General features: G+C 37.0%; 1 protein-coding gene across 9 annotated transcripts in view; it reads right to left on the minus strand.

Moving 5' to 3' along the window:
* Positions 1–26,745, minus strand: part of BTBD8 (BTB domain containing 8) — a 103,463-nt gene that overhangs the window by 20,062 nt on the left and 56,656 nt on the right. For 5 of the 9 annotated variants that reach the window (XM_016922386.3, XM_009425322.4, XM_054667737.2 and 2 more), the window contains 4 exons: positions 24,381–24,461; positions 22,608–22,704; positions 16,546–16,634; positions 16,027–16,129 (listed from right to left, as the gene is read on the minus strand). In XM_016922386.3, the coding sequence (XP_016777875.2) occupies positions 16,027–16,129; positions 16,546–16,634; positions 22,608–22,704; positions 24,381–24,461 (370 nt within the window). The remainder of the gene's footprint in view (positions 1–16,026; positions 16,130–16,545; positions 16,635–22,607; positions 22,705–24,380; positions 24,462–26,745) is intronic. The other 4 variants (XM_063816787.1, XM_063816786.1, XM_063816788.1 and 1 more) reach the window with 3 other exon arrangements.

Raw genomic sequence — 26,745 nt, forward strand, 5'->3', positions numbered from 1 at the left:
TGGTATTACAGGTGCACGCCACCATGCCCAGCTAATTTTTTGTATTTTTAGTAGAGATGGGGTTTCACCATGTTGGTCAGGTTGGTCTGAAACTCCTGGCTTCAAGTGATCCACCCGCCTTGGCCTCCCAAAATGCTGGGATTACAGGTGTGAGCTACCACGCCCAGCTCTAAAAAATTTTGTAGGGATGGAGTCTTGCCATGTTATCCAGGCTGGTCTTGAACTCTTGGCTTCAACTGATCCTCCCACCTCGGCCTCCCAAAGTGCTGGGATTACAAGTGTGAGCCACTGCATCCAGCCAATAATCCTTTAAAAATGTATTATATTCCCCCACTGCTTTGAGTAAAATTTTAAAAAGTCATACTTTGCTATAATTCGTCTCATTTTTAGGACCATTGTCGTTTCCTCTTCCAGTGACTTCCTGAGTAACTGTACAATTACTAAGAGTTTTAGACAATAAGCTCAATTTGTTCTACTGCAGGCACTGCTCTGGTAGGGAAGCCAAATGTAAGGTATTTAAATAAATTTGGCAGGTATCTACAAAGTGCTTACTATATACATAATGTGATGTGCTCTGACAGTAGCATTTTTTAAAAAACCACAGACATAGAGTATAATGTCATAATTTAGCTTGGAAAACTACAAGATGGACATAGTTAAATAACATAGATGATACATGATCTTATTCCACACTCATCTGAATATATGATAAACATTAAATGTTAGAGTACCTCGAGATTCAAAGAAAAAAAAGTAATACTTTCAGACCAAACACTTAAATTTTAATTCAACAGTTAACACAACAACAGTTTAAAAATTTCAAATGTAGGGCAATCTGCTCGGGTCCCCTTCCACACTGTGGAAGCTTTGTCCTTTCGCTCTTCACAATAAACAATAAACCTTGCTATTGCTCAAAAAAAAAAAAATTTCAAATGTATAAAGGACATTCTAGGAAAAGTCTTCCTCTCCTTCCTGTCCCCAAACCATCCATTTTACAACCAATATTATTTTTTCCCTTATCTTTCCAGTTATTTTATGCATATACAAACAAAACATATATGTAATTTTCTTATTTTATACAAATGAAGGCATTAATATGCACAGTACTCTGTATCTTGCCTTTTTTTTTTTTTTTTTTTTTTTTTTTGAGACAGAGTCTGTCTCTGTTGCCCAGGCTGGAGTGCAGTGGCGTGATCTCGGCTCACTGCAAGCTCCACCTCCCAGGTTCACGCCATTCTCCTGCCTCAGCCTCCCAAGTAGCTGGGATTACAGGTGCCCGCCACCACACCCGGATAATTTTTTGTATTTTTTAGTAGAGACGGGGTTTCACCGTGTTAGCCAGGATGGTCTTGATCTCCTGACCTCGTGATCTGCCTGACTTGGCCTCCCAAAGTGCTGGGATTACAGGCATGAGCCACCGTGCCTGGCCCTGTATCTTGCCTTTTACACTTAGCACACATCTTGAATATTTTTCTTACCAGTGTATATATACATATTTGTTTTAATAGCCATGTCATAGTCCATAATATAGATATATCACAAGTCATTTAATCAGTCCTCTACTTAAAGACATTTACATTGTTTCCAGTTTTGCTATGATGTCGTAATGACTTACCTTGTATATAACATTATTTCACAAATATGTGAAAATATCTACAAGATACATTTCTAGAAGTAGAATTGCTGGGTCAATACTACTTCTCTTAACCTGGGTTCTGCCTAAAAATTGAGCCTGAGAAACAGGCTTATATGCAGTTTATTTGTGAAGTGATCCTGGGGGATCTGAGGTGCTGGAAGAGTGCAATAGGGAAGAAAGGAAGGAAAGCCAATTCAAGGGTGTATTTTCTAGCTCTCTGCTATTCAAAGTGGCATCAGCTAATAAGGCTAAGAGATCTTTTGTGAAACTTGTGTTTCTGTTCTATATGTGTCAGTGTATTGGGTTACAATGAAAACAACAACAAAACAAACAAACAAAAAACATCTTTTTATTCTGGGTCACAGATAAAAAGCTTAGGAAACATAGAAAAAGTTGTGCTAATTTATGACCTTCCCAGGAATAAATCAGAATATTTATCCCATATACTCTTACTAACACAGTGAAAATTTATTTTCATCATTCTGAAAGGTAGAAAATGGTCTGACATGGTAGTTCTCACGTCCACTTCTCTTAAATAAATGAAGTTCAGGATCTGCTCATCAAATTAAGAGGTATCTGTACTTCCTTAGTGAACTATCTAATTCTATCCTATGTTTCGCTTTGATTTTTAAAAATCAATTTGTAGAAACTCTCTATATTAGGAAAATTCGTGTTATAAATATCATATGAACTGTTATCTGTCTTTTGACTTGGTGACAAAGAACGGTAAAAATTTAAAGTTCCTCACACTAAAACATATTTAAAAATTCTCCATGTTATACTCTAATGTAGCAGCACTTTCATATCTCCCTTGATGACAAAGAAATATTTGATGGATTAGAGTACCTTCCATGGCCCATGTAGTTGAACTGAATTAGAACTAAAGAAGGCTTAAGAAGACTGCTTGAGGAGAAGTGACATCAGCAAAATGGCAGAATAGGAAGCCCTAAACCCTCCTTCTCCCATGAACACACTGATTCAACAATTAACAAATTCTCTTTGTGAGAAATTGAGAAACTAGTTGAGAGGCTCCTGCACTGAGGATGAGCATGAAACCAGACACTTTGAAGCTGATAGGGAAATATGAGACACACTCTCACCAGAATCCTACCCCTGGCACAGAGCTGTACAACTGGGAAGAAAACCATAAGATCCCAGCTTCTCCCTGGGGAAGGAAAGAGTTAGACCATATGTCAAACATCCCAACTTTTCCAGGGGTTGCCTAGATGACTGATTTCTGTCTTGCAGTCTTGGAGTGCTGATGGGACCCAGCAAACTCTAGCTACCTGGGAAAGAACATAAATGGTGATTTGGGCTGGTAGTCACCATATCTCCTCCTAATGGGACCTAGCATGTCTTAGCCATCCGAGGGCCAATGAGAACAAAGAAGGTAGATGATGTTGCATGTGACTAGTTGCCAGAACCCCTTCACTTGTCTCAGTAGAGAGTGAAGAGCTGGAAAAGCCCCAAATCCCGCCTTCTACTTCGGGCAGGAAGGAGTGTAGAGGAGTATCCAATGACCTAACTTTTCTGGGGGCTAACCAAGGAACTTGACTCAGAGCACTAATAGGACCCAGGATACTCTAGATGCTTGGAAGCCACTAGAAAGAAAGTGAGTTGGACTAGCAAGAAGGTTTGAGAGGCCCTGAATCTCTGGCTGGGCTGATTAGTAAGGGTCTTCTCCTGTATGAGGCCAGTCCATTAGAACTGGAAGAGGTAGCTGTAGGCAGAAATGTGCAGATACAAAGAGAGTCAAGGAAAATGAACAAAGAAATATGTTCCAAAGAACAAAATAAATCTCCAGAAACTGGCCTAAATGAAATTGAGATATATGATTTAGCTCACAGAGAATTCAAAATCATCATCATAAAGATGTTCACACCAAGGTCAGGAAAGTAATGCATGACAAAGTAATAATTTCATCAAAGAGGTATATAATATTAAAAAAGTGCCAAACAGAAATCATGGAGCTGAAGAATACAATTACTGAATTGAAAAATTCTTTAAAGGTGTTCAACAGCAGACTAGATCAAAGAGAAGAAAGAATAAGCAAATTCAAAGGTCATTGAAATTACTATTCAATCAGAAGAACAAAAAGAATGAAAAATAGTAAAGAAAGTTTAAGGCACTATGGGACAATATACACATTACTAAAGTTCCAAAGGAGAAAGGAGAAAAAGTGTCAGAAAATTTATTAAAAGAAATAATGGCCAAAAACTTCCCAAATCTGGAGAAAGAAACAGACATCCAGATCCACGAAGCCCAAAGTACTCCCAAATAAGATGAATCCAAAGAAATCCACAGTGAGACATATAATCAAACTGCCAAAGTAAAAGAGCAAATTTTGAAAGCAGCAAGAAAAAAGCAACTTATGTACAAGAGAATGTTTATAAGACTAAAGGCAGATTTTCCAGCAGAAACCTTGCAGGCAATAAGGGAGTGCAATGATATATTCAAAGTGCTTTTTAAAAACAAACAAACACTGCTGACCAAGAATACCAAACCTGGCAAAATTGTCCTTCAAAAATGAGGCAAAGATAAAGACAGACAAAAGCCGAGAAAATTCATCACCAGTTGATCTGCCTTAAAAGCAGTTCCAATGGGAATTCTTCAAGTTTAAACAAAAGTACGTTAAAAAGCAACATGAGAGCATAAGAAAGTATGAAACTCATTGGTGAAGGAAAATATATAAGGCAGGCATGGTGGCTCATGCCTGTAATCCAGGCACTTTGGGAGGCCAAGATGGGCAGATCACTTGAGCTCAGGAGTTCGAGACCAGCCTGAGCAATATGGCAAAACCCTGTCTCTACAAAAAAATACAAAAAATTAGCTGGCTGTGGTGGCATGCACCTGCAGTCCCAGCTACTTGGGAGGCTGTGGAGCAAGAGGATTGGTTGATCCTATGAAGCTGAGACTGCAGTGAGCCATGTTTGTGCCACTGCACTCCAGCCTAGGCGACAGAGCAAGACCTCATCTCCAGAAAAAAAAAAAAAAGAACGAAAGAAAAGAAAAATATATGTAAACAAACGAAGAGTAATGAATCACTTATGATTCACTTATGAAGAGTACTGTATCACTTATGGCAGTGAATAAATCACTTAAAGATTTTGGCTGGGCACAGTGGCTTATGCCTGTATTCCAACACTTTCAGAAGCTGAACTAGGTAGATCGCTTGAGCCCAGGAGTTTGAGGCAAGCCTGGGCAACATGGTGAAACCATTTCTCTACAAAAAATACAAAAGTTAGCCACATGTGATGGCACATGTCTATAGTTTCAGCTACTTGGGAGGCTGAGGCAGGAGGTCAAGGCTGCAGTGAGCTGTGATCATGCCACTGCACTCCAGCTTGGGTGACAGAGTGAGATCCTGTCTTAAAAATTTTTGTTTTTCATTTTTTTAAGCATGGTTTTAGGTTTACAGCAAAACTGAGAGGAAAGTACAGAGATTTCCCATAAGCCCCCTGATCTCACACAATGCACAGCCTCTCATTATCAACATTCAACACTAGAGTGGTATATTTGTTACAACTGAATTAATCACTTTTAATTGTTGCATATAAGTTAAAAGATAAATGCATTAAAAATAACTATAACTAAAAAGTATATTAACGAATATGTACTATAGGTAGATATAAATGGTGAAATCAGTAACAGAGTGTATGTGTGGGGGGAGAAGTGTAGAGTTTCTGTGTATGTGGATTGAGCTTAAAATAGACTGTTATATCTATGAGATATTTATGTAGGTCCCATGGCAATTATAAACAAAATACATATAGAAGTTATACCAAAAAAGAGAAAAAAAATTTTTAGTATATCAATATTAAGAAAATAAAGCACAAAGAAAGACAGCAGGAGATAAAAAGAAGGACCAAAGAACTATAAGACAACAGAAAATAATAAAATGGCAATAGTAAATCCTTTCCTCTCAATAATTACTTAAAATATAAATAGATTAAACTATCCAATCAAAAGACAGAGTAGCTAAGTGGATTAAAAAACAAGATCCAATGATACACTGTCTACAAGAGACTCACTTTAGATTTAACAACACATTTAGGCTGGAAGTGAAGGAATAAAAAAAGATATTTCATACCAATGGTAATAAAAAGAGTAAGAGTGGCTATACCATATCAAACAAAATAGACCTTAAGTCAAAACTTGTCACAAGAGACACAGACATTATGTAATGATAAAAGCATATGCCAGGAAGATAGGAAGATACAACAATTATAAACATATATGCACCCTGCATCACATTACCTAAATATATAAAGCAAGTATTAATAGATCTGAAGAGAGAGAGAGAAAGCAATACAAAGATAGTAGGAACTTTCAATACACAACTTTTCAATAGTGAATACAACATGTTGGGCACAGTGGCTCATGCCTGTAATCCCAGAAACTCAGAAGGCTGAGATGGGAGGATCACTTGGGAAGAGAGTGGCCAGGATTTTGAGACCAACCTGGGCAACACAGCAAGACCCTATCCCTACCAAGAAAAAAAAAAAAAAAAAGCCAGTGATGATGGCACATGCCTGTAGTTCCAGCTACTTGGAAGGCAGAAGGATCACTTAAGCCCAGGAGTTTGAGGCTGTAGTGAGCTATGATCGTGCCACTGAACTCCAATCTGGGAGACAAAGTGAGACTCCATCTCTTAACTAAATAAATAAATAAGTAAATAAGAATAATGAATACATCAGACAGAAAATCAATGGAGAAATACTGGACTTCAAAAACACTATAGACCAAATGGACCTAACATACCTATACAGAACATTCCAACCAACAGGGGCAGAATATACATTCTTCTTAAGCACGCACAAAATGTTCTCCAGAATATATCATGTTCGGTCACAAAATAAGTCTTAACAAAATTAAGACAACTGAAATCATACCAAGCATCTTTTCTGAACACAATGGAATAAAAGTAGAAATCAACAGAAGACTAGAAAATAAACAAATTGTAGAAATTAACACACTTTTGAACAACCAATGGGTCAAAGAAAAAAATCAAAGGATAAATTAGAAGGTATCTTGAAACAAACAAAAACAACAATACAATATACCAAAACTTATGGGATGCAGCAAAAGCAGAACTAAGAGGAAAGTTTATAGCAATAAATGCCTACATTAAAAACAAAATGATCTGAAAAAAAAAACTTTACATTATACCTCAAGGAACTAAAAAAAGAAGAAACTAAGCCTGAACTTAGCAAACCAACGAAAAAAAAAAAAATAAAGATTAGAGCAGAAATAAATAGAGGATAGAAAAACAGTTTTTTAAAAATAACAAAACTGAGTTGCTTTTTTGAAAAGATAAACAAAATTGACAATCCTTTATACTAAGAAAAAAAGCAGAGAAGATGCAAATAAATATTATACAACCCAAAATGAAAGAGGAGGCATTACAATAGATGACACAAATTAAAATGATCATAAGGGACTGTTATAAACAATTACAAGCCAATAAACAAGGTAACCTAGAAGAAATGGATAAATTCCTAGACACATACAACCTATTAAGGTTGAATCATGAAGAAATAGAAAATCTGAACAGACTGATAATATATAGGAGATTGAGCTGTAATAAAAAGTCTCCCATCAAAGAAAAGTCCAGGACTGATAGCTTCATTACTGAATTCTACTGATGGCTTCATTACTGAATTCTGCTAGTTAAAGGAAAGACCTAATACCAATCCTTCTCACACCCTTCCAAAAAACTGAAGAGGAGGGAATATTTCCCTCATTTTACAAGGCCAGCACTACTCTGACACCAAAGCCACATAAGAATACCACAAAAAAAGAAAAATTATAGGCCAATATCCCTGATGAACATAGATGTTAAAATCCTCAACAAAGCACTGGCACACTGAATTCAACAGTACATTATAAAGATAATTCACCATCAACTAGTGGTATTTATTCCTAGGATACAAGGATGATTTAACATATGTAAATCAATTAATGCAACCCACATCATTAACAGCATAGACAGAAGTCAAATGATTATCTCAGTAAATGCAGAAACAGTATTTGACAAGATTCAATTAATTTTCATGACTGAAAACTCTCAACAAGTTAGGAATAGAAGTAAATTATCTCAACATAATAGAGGCCACAAGCCCACTGCTAGAATCATACTCAAGGTTTACCCTGAAAACTTTTAAGTTAATATCAGGAACAAGACAAGGATGCTCATTCTCTCCACTTCCATTCAACATAGTCCTGGAAGTCCTAACCAGAACAATCAGGTATGAAGAAGAAATAATAAGGCATCCAAACTGTAAAGGAAGAAGTAAAATTGTCCCTGCTTGCAGATAACATAATCTTATATATAGCAAACTCTAAACACTTCACCAAAAAACTGTTAAAACAAATTCAGTAAAGATGAAAGCTACAAAATGAACATACAATAATCAGTTGCATTTCAACTAACAACATTAATGACTGAAAAGGAAATTAGAAAAACAATCCCATTTACGATAGCACCAAAGAGTAAAATACTTAAGAATAAACTTATCTAAGAAGATGAAAGACTTGGCTAAAAACTACAAAACATTGAAAGAAATTAAAGAAGGCACAGCTGGGCACAGTGGCTTGTGCCTGTAATCCCAGCTACTTGGGAGGCTGAGGCAGGAGGATCACTTGAGACCAGGAGTTCAAAGTTGCAGTGAGCTATGATCATGCCACTGCATTCCAGCCTGGGCAACAGAGCAAGACCCTGTCTCATAAATAAACAGCTAGACAGACAGAAATTTTAAAAAGAAATTAAAGAAGACAAACAGAAAGACATGCAGTACTCATGGATTGGAAGACTTAATGTTGCTAAAAAGTCCATACTACACAAAGTGATCTATGGATACAATGCAATCTCTATCAAAATCTTGATTGCATTTTTTATAGAAATAGAAAACACAATTCTAAAATTCATACGGAACCACAAAATACCCTGAATAGCCAAATTAATCTTAAGAAGGAAAAAGTTGGGGTGACTTTGATTTTCTGATTTCAAAATATATAACAAAGCTGTAGTAACTAAAACAGTGTGGTACTGGCCTAAAGACAGACATAGAGATCAATGGAACAGAACAGAGAGCCCAGAAATACATCCACATACATAAAACTGCTCTTTAGTAAAGGTGCCAAGAATACGCAATGGGTCAGGAAAGTCTCTTCAACAAACAGTGCTGGGAAAACTGGATATCCATAAGCAAAAGAATACAATTTCACCCTTATCGTACAACATACCCAAACATCAACTCAAAATGGATTTAAGACTTCTACCTAAGACCTGAAACTCTAAAACTCCTAGAAGAAAGCTTCATGACATTGGTCTTGGTAATGATTTCACAGATATGATACCAAAAGGACAAGCAACAAAAGCAAACATAAACGAGTGAAACTACATCAAATTAAAAAGCCTCCATACAGCAAAGAAAACAAGACACTGAAAAAATCTACAGAATGGGGAAAAATACTGCAAACCATACATATCATAAGGGGCTAATTCCAAAACATATAAGAAACTCCTACAATTTAATAGCAAAAATCTGATAACACTGTTAAAAATTGGCTGAAGACTTGAATACACATTTCTCCAAAGATGACATACAAATGGCCAACAGGTATATGAAAAGATGTTCTATGTCATTAATCATCAGGGAAATGCAAATTAAAACCATAAGAGGATGTCACTGCACATCTGTTTGGATGGCTATGATCAAAAAAATAAAAGATAACAAGTTTTGGTGAGGATGTGGAGAATAGGTAGCACTTGTACACTGCTGGCAGGAATGCAAAATGGTGCAGCTGCTATGTAGAACAGTATGCAGGTTCCTCAAAAAATTAAAAATAGAACTACCATATGATCCAAAAATCCTACTTCTGGGTATTTGTGTTAACCTGTTTGCACTGCTATGAAAGGACTACTGCAGGCTAAGTAATTTATAAGGAAAAGAGGTTTATTAGCTCATGGTCCTGCAGGCTGTACAAGCATGGCACCCACATCTGTTCAGCTTCTGGTGAGGGCCTCAGGAAGCTTACAATCATAGTGGAAGGTAACGGAGGAGCAGGCACATCACATGGTGAGAGAGGGAGCAAGAGACAGAGTGGGGAGATTCCAGGCTCCTTCTCAAACAACCAGATCTCATGTGAACTACTAGAGTGAGAACTCACTCATCACCATGGGGATGGCACCAAACCATTCATAAGGGATCTGCCCCCATGACCCAAATCCCTCCCACCAGGCCCCACCTCCAACACTGGAGATTACATTTCAACATGAGACTTGGAGAGGACAAACATCCAAAGCACATCAGCATTCATTCAAAAGAATTGAAATCAGGATCCCAAAGAAATATTAGCACTACCATGTTCACTGCAGCACTATTTACAATAGCCAACATGTGGAAGCAACCTAAATGTCCACCAATAGACAAATGGATAAAGAAAATGTGGTGTATACATATAGCAGAACATTATTCATTCTTTAAAAAGAAGGAAATTCTGTAAGATGTGACCACATGGATGAATGTTGAGGACATTATCCTAAGTGAAATAGGCCAGTCACAGAAAAGGCAAATACTGTATGATTCCATTACAAGTCAAACTCATAGAATCAGAGAATGGAATGGTGGTTGCCAGGAGCTGGGGAAGGGGAAAATGGGGAGTTGCTATCATTGGGCATTAAGTTTCAGTTACGAAAGATGAGAGATCTGCTGTTCAACTGTGTGCCTGTAATTGACAATACTGTATTGTACACTTAAAAATTTGTTAAGAGCATAGATACCATGTTAAATATTCTTTCCAAAATAAAATAAAATAAGGATGAATAATATATAGAAAGTAATACTAATGAACTAGAATTGCCAGATAGAATTCATATATAAAATAAATTACTTCCCACAGGTAAAAGTCACATTAAGAAGAAATGGTCATAAGTAATGCTTTGTGAGATATGCAAACACACAAGAAATTTTTTAAAATGCAATTCATTTTTTAAGTTAGTATCAAATGTGTAAAAATGTAACAATTTTGAACTATTTAAAAAAACACTATTAATATTGCATGTACCTATTATAAGATTTTCTAAAAGGCCAATCTGGGGTTATTGCTAAAAAAAAGACTGCTTGCTCTTTCTGGGTAACATACTTCGAATTTTGAGAAAATTAAAATACTCTGTTTTCCATCAATAAAGCTAAACATATTTTACTTATACAATAAAATATGACAAATATGTTAAATTAGTGTTTCTTAAAACCTGATTATCCACAAAGACAAATTTTGAGACTAATCCCCATGATGCCAGAGGCTATTGATCAGACTGGATGTTTGGCTGTTCTGATGTTTATCTTTTTATCTGTCTTGAAAGAAAATGTCAAGTATTCACCACAAAGCTTACAAGGACCTAATTAGAGCTATAAAATCAAAATAAAAGGGTATAGCATTGGGAGAGGCATAGTTTGATGGGCTTATTCTTCAATTAAAATCACATACTACCACTTGTTTAAAAAAAAAAATCAAACTCGTTAACAAGATACTCAGCTAAAATCCCTCCCAATCTATCTTTAGCCTGTCCCCAGACTCATCTTCTCTCATTCCAGTTACAGCAGAATACTGACACTGCCTAGTCTCCATATCCCTGGTTACATTTTTAGTCTTTCAGGAATGCCCTAACCTACTTATTTTAAAATTGTCCTCTAACCTGGTTCATTTCAAATTAATTCTCTTATTATTCCAGTCAGATTTAACCTGTGTGATTCTATGTATACACCTGAATTCTAAGTTATACAATTCACTTACTTACATATTTGACAATACATACTGAGTGCTAACATGTGCTAGGCACTGTTCTAAGGCTGAGGCTACAATGGTAAAGATTTGACATGTAACTTAATGCTTGTACTCATCATAGTCTAACCTGTATTTTACTTAGCTGTTTAAATGCCTCTTTTTCCACCAATTTGTGAGTTTCTTGAAGTCAAGTCCCACGCATTAAAAAAAAAAATCTTTGCTCACATGGAGCACTTATCATATTATATTTAGAATAGTAGCAATTGGTTTTAAGACTAGGTTTTGTCTTTTACTGTCTTGGGAACTTGAACAAGGCACTTAACTCTTTGATTCTCTTTTCTCATATGTGAAGCAGAGACAACAGTACCTGTCTTATGCTAAATTTCACAAAAAAAGTATTTTGTGGAGCTCTATAAGTCTAAAAAAATCCACTAAATATTGGTACTGAGTGGATAAAGAAAATGTGGTACATATACACCATGTAATACTACTGAGCCATAAAAAGGAATGAAATGTCTTTTGCAGCAACTTGGATGGAGCTGGAGGCCGTTATTCTAAATAATTCAGGAATGGAAAACCAAATACTGTATATATTCCATTCACTTATAAGTGGGAGCTAAGCCATGAGAATGCAAAAACATACACAGTGAAAAAATGAACTTTGGGGATTTAGGGAGGGGAGAAGGTTGCAAAATGTGTGAAGGATAGAAGACTATATATTGGGTGCAGTGTACATTGTTCAGGTGATGGGTACACTAAAATCTCAGACTTCACCACTAAAGAACTCACCCATGTAACCAAAAACTGCATGTATCCCAAAAGCTATTGAAAAAAAATCATTTTAAAAAAATACTGGTACTACTACTACATTAGGAAATGAACCCGACTCTTCTATTGAACAGAACTATAGCTGGGCCAATAATTTGTTAACTATTCACTGACCAACAAACTAATGTAAAACAGTAAGCAACAATACAACACAGTCCTTCATTAGCTAAAACACAGATTTACATTTACTTTTTTTTTTTTTTTTGAGACAGTTTCGTTCTTGTTGCCTAGGCTGAGGTGGAATGGCACAATCCCAGCTTACTGCAACCTCTGCCTCCTGGGTTCAAGTGATTCTCCTGCCTCAGCCTCCCGAGTAGCTGGGATTACAGGCATGCACCACCAGGCCCAGCTAATTTTTTGTATTTTTAGTAGATTTGGGGTTTCACCATGTTGGCCAAGGTGGTCTCGAACTCCAGACCTCAGGTGATCCACACACCTCGTCCTCCCAAAGTGCTGGGATTACAGGCGCGAGCCACCATGCCTAGCCTTACATTTACTTTTTGTAGTGGTATCTCACCAGCTGATATCCTACACTTATTTTCTCAGTTAGATTTTGACATATCTTCTATGTAACCCAGTCTGATGTTATCCTTCAGGGTTCATGGGACCACTAGGAGGTATTTATATATACATAGGAGGTCCGTGAATAATGTCATTTTGATTACCGTTGTTTTATTATAATGTTGATGAGGGAAAAAAGGATTCCTGGCCAGGCCATTGTTTGTGTAGAGTTTGCATGTTTTCCCCATGTCTGCATGGGTTTTCTCTGGACACTCCAGTTTCCTCCCACATCCCAAAGATGTGCACATTTAGTGAAATGGCATCTCTACAATGTCCCAGTATAAGTGAGTGTTCTGTGCTGTGAGTGCACCCTGCGCTGGAATGATATCCTGTCCAGGGTTGGTTCCAACCTTGGGTCCTTAGCTGCAAGGACAGGCTCCAGCCACCCACAACTGAAACCAGAAAAAGCATGTTGGAAAATGAATGAATACAGAAATTATTGTAAAGTAAAAATTCATAAAGTATATGGTGACCATACAAATATATGACAATAAGCGATGCAGTATAAAAACACTCCATGAACCTGCCACATTTGTGATTGCTTTGGAACTGCATGTGGTAGGAGGTGCTCTTTACAATTTTTGCTTTGCAAACATTTATTCCTTGATTTACCCACCATTGCTACTACTGCCACTCACAGATTCACCAAAAACTGGGTACTTATCTTGTTTTTATTAATATTTCTGAAAAGTATGTATAGCTCACATTTATTTCAATATTCAATATAAGAAGTGTCTTGGGTCTCTACTAGAAGGCTGATGACCTTTTTGTGACCAGAAATATGCCATAGGAACTTAACTCTTGTTCATATCCATTAGTCTATAGTAAAATTAGTTTTGCTATGCATTGTTTTGCTTAACGTCAAATTAGATTCCAAGATTCTAAGATTCCAAGGACCCATCAATGACATCGGTGCAGACTTATTGTATAAAGAAATTTGTTACAGGGAGTTGACCTTACACAATTGTAGGAGCTGCTTAAACAGCCTTTGTATCTGATGGTGTAGTTTGAATTCCACAGGGCAGGCAGATGAGAAGAGGAAAGATGGACGTAATGTTGGGGAGAGTGAGAACAAACTGACACCAAGAGAATCAGCTGGAATTGACAAGGATGGGCTCATGTCAGTCTTACTGCCTCCAGTCTGGACACTATGGGTATCCTGCAGGAGATGCTGGTGCCTTTCATTGTGGAGCTAGACATATACCTGGCCCGGAGTAAGAGAAGCTAAAGGAGGATACAGGGCAAGGAAGAACAGTTACAGATCTGGCTGCAGTGAGCCAGTAAATAACTTTCCTAGTGTAAATGAACATTGCAGTAGTGTTCCAGCCTTCCTAGTGTAAAAGCCAAAAATAGCTGCTGTTTCACTCCCATCCTCCAAATTTCACACAAAATTGTCTCTTTTGGCCACTCTAACTAGAAACATACAAGAAGGAAATTCTGTGAAGTGTAGTTGACCCTAGTCAAACCGACATGTTACAGAGTCAACATCTTGTCAACCTGGCAACTATATACATCTCTTAAAACCATACTTAGTTCCCAAATGGAGAAAGTAACAGTCATGCTTCCATCTAACATGATACAACTATCCCTCCACACAACAAACATGCTAACCCTTTCCTTCTAAAAGAGGGGATATGAGTTCCTTTTTTTGTTTTTAGGAGATGTTCATTCTTCAATCTGATTCAGTTTTCTTTGATATCTGTACCTTAAATACGTAGATACAAAGTTAACTATTATTAACATGTCTTATATTAGATGACGGGGAATGAGACAGTAGGAGGAAAACAAAAATATTTGATTAATATATAGACAAACATATTAAGAAGGAATATGAACGTTTATATCAGAACTACTGCAGTGTTCACTTCTATAACTCCTCATGTAGCTGTAGCTGTTATTTTTACATACCTTTTTCTACTAACCACTCCATATTCCCTTTGCCCTCAGCAAGTATTTCACTGTTCATAGTTTCTTATCTGGAAGGGTAGCCCAAACTTTATTCCTGAAAAATCATCAGCACTGCCCAAATTGGGTTCTTATAGCTTTCTATTGATTTTACTCATAGAGCCTGGGAGTACTGCATTCCAGATGGTCTCTACATTATCCACATTGTATAGTAGCAACTCAATTTCCTCTTGATAGGCTCAATCTATCAATAATTCCCCTTCTTTGCCTGTGGGTTTACAGTGGCTACAGGAAGGCAGTCTCAACTTCCAGTTCAACAGAATCATTACTTGTGTCCCCACATGGAAACATTCTTCTTTTGGGGATTAAGACTTATAAATCAGCAGAGCCTAAAGCTGTGAGGAAAGGAAGCAAAAATTTTGCTACTGAATCACTAGGAGTAATTGTGTGTGGTGCCACACCTATTTCCAAACTTTGGTTTTTAGGCCCATGAATCCTGGCTAGAGGAGAAATAGCAGCATAAATCAAAATCTGATTTACAGCATGTATTGCATCCTGGAGGATACTGCCCCCAGCCCCACAGGGCACTGCCACCTAGTTGGCACTGTAACTGAGTCTTCAAAGGCCTTTCCTCAACACTATCAAGCCAGCTGCTTCAGGCTGATTGGAATCTTTCTAAGACCAGTGAATTCCATGAGCAAGGCCCAATTTCTATACTTTATTAGCAGGTAAGTGAGTACCTTATTCAGAAGTGATGCTGTGTGGAATATCACGATAATGGATAAGGCATTCTGTAAGTTCATTGATGGTGGTTTCGGCAGAAACATTATGAGCAAGGGAGGCAAATCACTATCCAGAGCAAATGTTTTTTTCAGTGAGAACAAAGCACGGCCTTTTACAGGATGGAAGTGATCCAATGTAATCAACCTGCCACCAGGTAGATGGCTGATTCCCTTGAAGAATGGTACCATTGAGAAGTTCAGTGTTGTACCCAGATCCACCTGGGTGAGTGGGTCAATACTGCTGAGCCAACGCATAAGCCTTTCTCTGTGGCACCATGTCTGCTTTGTTCATGAATCAATATACACATCCTAGTGGTTCTGCTTCTCTGTTTCAACCCTGACTGATGAGCTGGGTATGCAGTGGTTTCAAAGGAACTGAATCTTAGGATTAGGTTATCTGAATTGGTTCACGCCTCTTGCTTTTACAATATTTTACATTTATATTTCAATCACTGAAAGTACTATACAAAATTGAATAAACTTTTTAATGGCAAACACACAAAAGAGTATTCAGGTTATACTTACTAAGGACTGAATCAACATATTAAGACAACTTTTCTGAATCTCAGGAGGTATATTTGCAAAGCTTCTCTCAGACCAAAACCTTGCAAAATGCTTTACAATCCACCTGTTAAAATAAAAGAATACAAAGTTAAAGAAATTAAAATGTTTTTCATCATAATAGTCAATATTTTGGTTTTCAATTATGTAACTGTACATATATATGACCTGACTAATACTATTAATTTTATGAACCCTAAAATGGACTTTATATTCTCTTTCCTGTAAACATGTATTTTAAATCCATGTGCACAGATTTCAACATAATTAACCATGGTTCAGCTAAGATAAAATGATCCCAAGTATCTTGAGTAATATCTAAATTAATATTCTACTTAGTGGTGAAACTAGTTTAGCACTAAGCTACTTACTTACATTGTGTCCAAGAAAACAGGCCAACTCTAAAGCTCCCCCACAAAATTAGAAGAACAGAAAAACAAAATCCCTAAATTAATAGTATCAGCACTACTTAACATAACTTACTTCATGCAGTCAGCAAAAAGACTTTCCACTCCAACTGAATGAGCAATAATCAGGCATTCTAGTATAGACGTCAATGTTCTGGGAACAGGCTAAAATTGATGGAAAACACCATATTTATTCTTTTTCAATTTACAAAGCCTAAAAATATTTGGTTCATAAAGATAATCCAATTTATATACCTAAACTGCAGAACACATACAACTCAAAATTTGATAAATTCAAAATTTATTTTCTATATTTAACTCTTTATCTGGAATTAACTTCTGCTGGTACTGAGGCTACAAACATCCTCTAGTCAGACTCTTAATTTTTTTCCTTGAAAACACCTTTCTACACAAAAACCTAAACATGAACGTTTTTAGCAGCTTTCTTCATAACTGCCCAAACTGGGAAGCAACCATGTTGTCCTTTACTAGATGAATGGATAAATAAACTGTAGTACATCCGTGCAATGAAATATTCAGCTCTAAAAAGAAATGTGCTATCAAGCCATGAAAAGACATGGGGGGATCTTAAATGCATATCACTAAGTGGAAGAAGCCAATCTGAAAAGGCTATATACTGTATGATTGCAACTATATTACACCCCGGAAAAAAACAAAACTACAGAGACAGTAAAAAGGTCAGTGGTTGCTGGGGGTTAATGGGGAGGGAAGGATGAGCAGTCAGAGCATAGAGGATTTTATGGCACTGAAAACACTCCGTATGATACTATAATGGTAGATACATGTCATTATACACGTGTATAAACCCATAAAATGTACAACACCAACAGCAAACTCTATTGTAAACCATGAATTTTGGATGATAATGTGTAATTGTATGCTCATTGGTTGTAACAAAGGTACCACTCCAGTGCGGGACGTTGATAATGGGGGAAGCTATGCATGTGTGGAACAAAGTGGGTATGTAGGATATCTCTGTACCTTCCTCTCAATTTTGCTGTGAAACTAAAAATGCTCTAAGTTTTGTTTTTTTTTAAAGTCTGTTATTCTTTTAAAACCAAGTGTCACTAACAACTTTTAATTTTATGGCATATCATTTGAACTCTTTTGGCTGTCAAGAATGCACACGATTTTTATTCTAATTTATTTTAGGTTAAATATCTTTTTTAAAGCAAAAGTAGTATAATAATTTCTAGCACATCACACTGCGATACAACATGGTCTAATCTGCTTCCTAACGTATAAATATAAATTAAAGTAATTGTGCAATGAGAGGCCCTATATTGATCTCAGATAAGAAGAATTTAATTAGATCATGATTACATGATGTATTTTTTTTTTTTTTTTGAGACAGATTCTCACTCTGTCGCCCAGGCTGGAGTGCAGTGGTGCGATCTCAGCTCACTGCAATCTCCGCCTCCTGGGTTCAAGCGACTCTCCTGCCTCAGCCTCCTGAGTAGCTGGGATTACAGGCGCCCGCCACCACGCCTGGCTAACTTTTTGTATTTTTAGTAGAGATGGGGTTTCACCATGTTGGTCAGGCTGGTCTTGAACTCCTGGTCTCGTGATCCACCCGCCATGGCCTCCCAAAGTGCTGGGATTACAGGCGTGAGCCACCACACCCGGCCTACATAAGGTATTTTTTAAAAGCACATACACAGAAATAATAAATGAAAACAAATAAAAGGTAGATACAAGTAGTGAAAACAACTCACTTCTCTTGTTGTTACATATCTTTGCTATGTATTGCCCATGCCATGTATTTTCACATTTTGGACGTTTCTAAGCACATTTATTTCTCAATTAGGTTGAAGAGTTTAATTTCTCTTTATACACTTTAAATAAAGACCATCAAACAGCCAATTTGTATATCTAGTCTCTAAATGTGTACTTCTGAAGATCTCCTCTCTCAGAGAAGAGCAAAACCTTCTTTGGAAATGTCTCCAGCATAGTCCTTCTGGTAAGGTCAGTGATTTCCAACTCTTTATTTATGAATTGCTATTAATTTGATTTTCTAATACCCCTCTCCTAAAAGTGTTATATTAGTATTAAAAAAATTGAATGTAGGCCAGGTGCAGTGGCTCATACCTGTAATCCCAACACTTTGGGATGTCGAGGCAAGGTGGATTACATGAGGTCAAGAGTTCAAGGCCAGCCCGGCCAACATGGCAAAACCCCATTTCTACTAAAAATACAAAAATTAGCCGGGCGTGGTGGCACATGCCTGTAATCCCAGCTACTCAGGAGGCTGAGGCAGGAAAATCACTTGAACCTGGGAGGCAGCTGGAGGTTGCAGTGAGCTGAGATCCTGCCACTTGACTCCAGCCTGGGTGACTGAATGAGTGAGACTCATCTCAAAAAAACAACAACAAAAAAGAAATTGAATGTAAATATTTTGCTTTGCATATTAACAACTTAAACAATTAAGATCCCTTTGAGATAACTGGAGATACTTTAAGTTATATAAAATATATACGTGTGTGTATACGTGTGTGTGTGTGTGTGTGTGTGTGTGTGTGTGTAGTTTTTTTTTTTTGGCTCTGTCACCCAGGCTGGAATGCAGTGGTGTGACCATGGCTCACTGCAGCCTCAAATTCCTGGGCTCAAGTGATCCTCCCACCTCAGCCTCCTGAGTAGATGGGACCACAGGCACATCCCACTATGCCTGGCTAATTTTTTTTAAATTTTTGGTAGAGACAGGATCTCCCTCTGTTACCCATGCCAGTTATAAACTCTTGGGCTCAAGCAATCCTCCTACCTTGGCCTCCCAAAGTGCTGGGATTACAGACATGAGCCTCCACACCAGGCCTAAAGTATACTTTTAATTGGTGACAAAAAAAAAAAAATGTAAAGCCTACCAAAATCCTATAAATGAAGTCCAAAATGTTTAATTGTGTAAAAGGCAGGATTGTGAAGCTAATGAAATTATTCAAGTTAGCTTGCTAGGAGTTCTGGGGCCGATTGCCCATCACATTATACCCATATTTGTATTACTGTATAACATTATTATAAGTTTATGATATTTAAGTCACAGCCAAAAAATTGCACAATTAAGAACTAAGGCTGGGCACAGTGGCTCACTCCTGTAATCTCAGCACTTTGGGAGGCCAAGGCGGGTGCATCACCTGAGGTCAGGAGTTAGAGACCAGCCTGACCAACATGGTAAAAGCCCGTCTCTACTAAAAATACAAAAATTAGCCAGGCGTGGTGGCACGCGTCTGTAGTCCCAGCTACTGGGGAGGCTGAGGCAGGAGAATCGCTTGAACCTGGGAGGCAGAGGTTACAGTGAGCTGAGATCGCACCACTTGCACTCTAGCCCGGGTGACACAGGGAGCCTCCAACTCAAAAAAAAAAAAAAGAACTAAAAGTTCAAAATTATATATATTCAAAAGTATATTTATAAAAATATACATTAAGAAATATAAAGCAAAAATTTTAAGGATTAGGTCAACAAAACCAGAAATTGTTCTCTCAAATATCTGTTACCACAGCAAAATAGACAATATTAAAATAAGTGGCTAGGCACAGTGGCTCATGCCTGTAATCCCAGCACTCTGGGAGGGCGAGGTGGGTGGATCACCTGAGGTCAGGAGTTCAAGACCAGCCTGACCAACATGGTGAAACCCCGTCTCTACTAAAAATACAAAAAATTAGCTGGGCATGGTGGCACGCTCCTGTACTCCCAGCTACTCGGGAAGCTGAGGCAAGAAAATCGCTTGAACCTGGGAGGCAGAGGTTGCAGTGAGCAGAGATCGTACCACTGCACTCCAGCCTAGGCAACAAGAGCAAAACTCTGTCTCAATAAATAAATAAATACATACGTAAATAAATAAATAAAAGCAAAAAAAGTTTTCAACAAAATACCGTACTGATAATTAAAAATAAACTTCATTTTCTGTTGTTTTATTAATAATGTAAAAAAATATCTTTTGTGTTTTTAAAATAAAGTGAATTATTGAAAATAAAATACAAGAAGCTGCATAAAACCCACATATACTCATCCACATATTAAAAAAAAAATAGAGGCAATGGTCCAAAGACTACTCATAAAAGATTATTTTTACAGCTTTTAAGGCTCTTAAATAAGCTTTAACTGGCTTACTGAAGAATCTCAGCTCAGAGAAGACACTAACATGAGACTTTTTATTTTCCCAACGAATGCTTTCAACCACACTATGTCAAATCTCCCCTTTTTCCCATCCCTTAATGAAACTATAGGCAGATTCTAGTACTTTCTGGATACTATTGTTACTGAAATTCAGCACAGTACTATTTTAACACCTATCTTTTCATTGTATCTGATTTAAATCTTTCCCTCCCCATTGCTGACTAGATTTATGGTTGAGATGTGAAATAGAGAGTAGAGCATGGTCTGATCTCCTGCTCCTCCATTTTCTGGGTCAAATTCATATGGAAGACTATAAATGGCTCTGGTCACCTTACTTAATTAAGCAGAGACCAAGATGATAGTAGGGAGATGTCCTTAGCTTTGTTCTAATTCAGATACTGGAGGCCTTTATTGATGTAATGGCTCCTTTAGTGGCAGATCAAGCTTCAACCTGGCCTCTCTGTAGATAAGAACTCTTCAAGTGGCTCATGATGCACAATACCTCCCCAAGTGGGACACGGTGTCATCTAGCCCTGTATCAGTCTCCTCTAACTTTCATGAAACCATTAAGGTCCTCCTCCTTCGCTGTGGACCATGTGTAACCGGGGTGCAGAGTGGACTCCTCATACTTCTTTTCTCTGTATGACAATAACTGTAGTTCCTTACACCAAGGCTGGTTTTGGCTTCTCCAGCAAGCCTTCTCTCTTTAGAAATCTTCTCACTCAAGTACATTCTCACTGGCTTCTCAGACATATTCCAAGCTCTCCTAAGAAATTTCTTATCACTTTCTCTTCGTCTGATAGAAGCTCCAGGGTGGGATGGTTTTACAGATATAGTTAATGTTCATCTAGGGGATGAGAAGACATCACCTCCTCATTGCAGATATTCTCTAGCTTTAATCTTTGTGATTTACTTGGATCCCCCTAACTTTCACTTGGCTGGAAATATGAGGGAGACATATGAAGAAGGAAGAACCTTTGACCAGAATTCCTCACTTTCTACAAAGCTGAGGACACCACCAGCTGCCCTCCTTCTTCCAAGGCCCTTATTTACAGAGGCTGAAGTGAATGGTTCGTTAAAGGAAGCCGAGGGGTTAACTATTTCTCAGTAAACCTTGTGGGATTGGTAGTGTTCGTGGTACTAGACCCAGTTGTTTATGGCTTTCGTTTAGCACATGGGCTGCTTCTGCAGCTACAACTTGTAGGGAGGTAGAAAAAGACCTACCCAAAACAAAAATCTAAATTTAAGCATTATTAAAACCACCTAATTAGAATTCATACAATGCATATTATTGCTTCAAACACCAGTAAGAGAGAAATATGATGTAAAAAGTTAGATTTGTTTTTATTGATTATAAAAGTAATACATGTTCTTTGTAGAAAATTTTAAAAACATAGAAAAGCATAAATAAGAAAATAAAAATAACCTACAGTCGCAGAATGTATTAAAACCATGGGTAATCTAAGAATAATGTATGAATGGCTTCAAAATGCATAGTATGAGATCTTTCTTTAGATGTTTAACTTACCTTTGCAGTAACTAAAATTAAAATTAGTTAGTATCCATAGGTCACCTGAAGAGACTGGCATAAGAGAACTACATTCCACCCCAAGTCCCTGCTATAAAGAGAAGTGGTAGAAAGAAGGAGTATACTTTCAGGAATAAGAACAAATAAAGCACTGTGTAGCCCTTTGATAAATGGGGAAAGTACCCTTAGTTCTTAACTTCCTTTCTCCTAGTTCCAAACTCTGAGCACCTTTGAATTATACAGGATACTCCTACTCAATACCTACCCTCCCATCAATTTTGTTTTACTTAAAATTATTTGAATTAGTTTCTGATTTTTTCAAGCAGATCATATGTATTATTTCTCAACTGGAGTTCTCATTAGTTAAATTTACTTAATATTTTAAATATTTAAATCACTATTACTATCAGAGTTAAAAATCTAGCAGGTAATAATGGATGACAATGCACTGGATAAAAGATTTCTGAGGCTCAATAATTACCTTCTGAAAGAAATTACAGTAATCTCTTCTTAAAATATAGATTGCTACTTCTTTTAATCCTTCTAGTCCATACATATCAGCCATATTGAGTATCTGACTAAAATAAAAATAGATGCACTGTTAATTCTCCAATTTAAAAATCAAGGCACAACACATACTAATTTATTGATAATATATAGTCTGTTTTTAAAAAGGAATAATCTGAAATATTTTAATTCTAATTTTCTGCCTTACATAACATATACCCTTTATGGATTATAAACAGGGCATAGGCCAAAAGTTGAAAGCACTGACACATGATTTGATTAGTAGAGAACAAGAAATAAATTTGGAGATGTCTCAAATTCCCTTCATATACTAAGTGACATACAGAAAAAAATCCAAGAAATTGCTTTAAAGGCTGTAAAAGTTACAAAACTCTCTGCAACAAATTTGTATAATAAAAGTTTCTTGGCAGGGGCGGGGAGGCAATTCACTAATGTCTTATCATACTGAAAATGTCTACAAATAACCCTAAGATTGGAGACAGCATCCAATGACCAGAGTTTCTTTTGCTTCTTTCATTTGGCAAGTATTTCTGAACACCTACACATACTTTAGGTACTTAAGAAGCCTACAAGCTTTGAAAGAATGATAAAATTTTGTATAGGTTGCCAGGGGACAAAACCTTAGTAGTAAATCCTGGGACTCATGGTATGTTCTCCTGAAAAACATGTTTATTCAGTTTAAAATTAAAGGAACCAAGTAATTTTTAAAATTAAAAAAGTAGCTTTCATTTGTCTGATGTTAGAATAGCAAGAAAATGGAAGACATCCAGAAAATTAAAAGAGCAAGGTGAAATTTCACTCCCAAGTAGGATTTCAGAGGCTTAGATGGTATTTCACTATAGCGCATTTAAAAATCACAGTTGTTGGTCTTTAGGATGCCCTATATTCTTTTTGTTTTTTTTTCTTTCCCCCAAGAACGGGGTCTCGCTATAGTCCCAGGCAGATCTCGATCTACTGGGCTCAAGCTATCCTCCCGCTTCTGCCTCCCTAAGTGCTGGGATTACAGGTGTGAGCCATCGCGCCTGGCAAATGCCCTATATTCTTTTTTTTTTTTTTTTTTTTGAGACAGAGTCTCACTCTATCACCAGGCTGGAGTGCAGTGGCATGATCTTGGCTCACTGCAACCTTCACCTCCCGGGTTCAAGCGATTCTCCTGCCTCAACCTCCCGAGTAGCTGGGACTACAGGTGCACACCACCATGCCCAGCTTTTTTTTTTTTTTTTTGTATTTTTAGTAGAGACAAGGTTTCACCATGTTAGCCAGGATGGTCTCGATCTCTTGACCTTGTGATCCGCCCGCCTCAGCCTCACAAAGTGCTGGGATTACAGGCGAGAGCCACCGCACCCAGCCCCTATATTCTTAAATATGTTTTTTCTTTTCTTTTGCTGTTTAGAAAAGATATCCTAAAATTTAAAAAGTAGTAATTTTTAAAGTTTGATAAAAGTTTAATCAATTTGTTGATCTATAAACCATAATTTATAGCTTCTTCTAAATTTAAGTCTAATAAAGACTGTTCTCAATCTTATTACTGTGAGTTGATAAGTCACCTTTTCTTCTTAATAAGATGATTTGCTTATTGTTTTTAGATGTTCTCAAAACATACTGAAGATATAGTATAATAGACTATAAAAAGCAAAGTTTCTACTTCATTAACACTTTGCAACACAGCTCAACAAAGCAGAACCTAACTCTTTTATATTTTAAATTATTAAAAAGGAATACATACCCAACATTAGTTTTGTCTGGAATGTCCAGAGTTCCTCCATATATAAAATGCATCATAACATTCAGTTCTACATGGCTTATACTGAAAAATAAAAGAAAACTCAAATCCAGAAATAATTAAGGTTTAACTGATATCAATGATTCATTCTATTTTCCCATAAACTTCGAGCCAAGATGATGTTCTAATCTTCCTTTTACCTGAAGAATATACTCTTCAAATAACATCCATGCAGGTATACCATTAATTTAAACAGAACTACAACAATGGATTTTTATATAAGTTACACAAGGTTATTAGTATGTTATCAAATCATTATTTATTGAGCGTCTTCTACCATACACTTTAAAAGTTAGAAAACACTTCTAGTCACTGTCCAACCTCTGGCTCATTAAGAAATCCTCTTCTCAGCATTTTCAACAAACGCCCTCTGGTCTTGCTTAAAGACTAAAATGCACAAATCTATTCACTAGGAAGATTCTTGTTATGCTGCACAGATTACTTAATTTGTAACACCTGTCAGTGGCTCTAAGATTGGCCAACGTACTCATTATACAGATGAAAAAGAAAAGGCATGACTTAAGAGGTAGTTTGGAATGATAACCTTTATATCCAATTGAGTGCCATATCTCAAACTCTAAATTCATGACCTTCTTCTTACTCCCCACACCAAACTTAGTCCTCTTTCTGTTATTCCCATCTTGTTGAGAGCACTGCTACATAGCGTCTTGCATCTTACCGCAGCCTCTATTCCTCTATACTAAAGGGAGTGAATTATGTGGTTGGTGGACAACAACTGGTTATCAGTTGGGAGGAACTCCAGATAAGAGGTAATCTGATATACGTTCTCCTTTCTTCTCTGCTGAACCAGTTGGAAGAGGTGATGGAGAAGAAGTATATCTGCCATGCAGATTCAAACTTTCTCTCAGGTGAGCTGTTTTAGAGGGATACAGTAAGCAAGCCAACTTTGGCTCTTGCATTAGAGCACATTCTACAGGTTGAGCATTGCTAATCTGAAAATCGGAAATCTAAAATGCTACAAAATTTTAGCATTTTATGAGAGATAGTGACACCTTTGCTTTCCGATGGTTCAATATACACAAAATTTGTTTCATTCACAAAACTATTTAAAATACTTTATAAAATTGCCTTCAGGCTATAAGGTGTTGTGTAAGTTGATTATACAAATTGGATCATTCTTTTCATACCCAACTAAATCAGAGTCAAGTTGTGGGGGGCAAAAGCACTTGGGGCACATAGCATCTGCTTCAAGAATTGAATTTTCCAAATCGCCAGCTGCAGAAGCAGCCTGCTGTAACCCTAAGAACTGTTTTACCTAGTAGCTGCTGAAACAACCTGCCTTGACTAGTCTTACCTACCGCCTTCACTCAAATCAGAGTTTGCCAGCTCCCAAAAGCTTCTCTAGTGCCAATGAGCTTCCTTTCCAAACAATACATGTTTCTCAAGTAAAACCCCCAACGCTCATTGCTCTTCAGACATATGGAAGATCACAACAGTCTGTGTGTAGGCTCTAAATTGTAATTCTATGATTCTCAAATAAAACATTTAATTTAGAGATTTGTCTCTATATTTTATTTTGAATTTGACAGTGTATACGAAACATAAATAAATTTTGGGTTTAGACTTAGGCATCATCCCCATCCCCAAGTCCCAAGATTTCTCATTACTACATATGCAAAGATTCTAAGATCTGAAAAAATCTGAAACACTCTGATCCCAAGCATTTCAGATAAGGGATACTCAATCTGTATTGCTTTAACAGTTTTTATCTGTAATAAAGGAAATATTTTCTTACTTCACTTACTGATTATTTTGTCTTATTCTGAACAGGAAGGAAGTATGCTATTTATTGGGCCCCCCTGAAGACTCCAACAGACATTATTCATCTATATGCCTAAGTCAGAACCTGAGGTTCATCTTAGTCCTCTCCCTCACTATGTCCTGTCAATCATTTGTACCTTCCAGAATTTCTTGAGTTCAGCCTCTGCTCTCTATTTCCTCTTTCATTGCCCTGGTTCAGCCTCTTATTTTCTCCCATCTGTACTATGACCGTATCCTCTCATACAGGTTTCCGGCCTGGAATCTTCCACTTGCATCCCATTTCCCAAATTACTATTAGGGTGACTTTGCTAAAATGAATATACGATATAGTATCCTGCTTAAACTCTTCAATTATTCTATTTTAAACTCTAATAAAACTCTTAATTATACTCCAAAGCCCATAAAAGAAAGTCCAAATTCCTTTATCATCTGACCTCCAGTTCTCCCTCTCTAGCAGCTGTTCCAAGATAACTAAACTTACTCATTTTCTATACCTGAGCTACTTACACTTCCTTATACATCCATG

Source organism: Pan troglodytes, chromosome 1 (assembly GCF_028858775.2).
Source record: "Pan troglodytes isolate AG18354 chromosome 1, NHGRI_mPanTro3-v2.0_pri, whole genome shotgun sequence".
NCBI lineage: Eukaryota > Metazoa > Chordata > Mammalia > Primates > Hominidae > Pan > Pan troglodytes.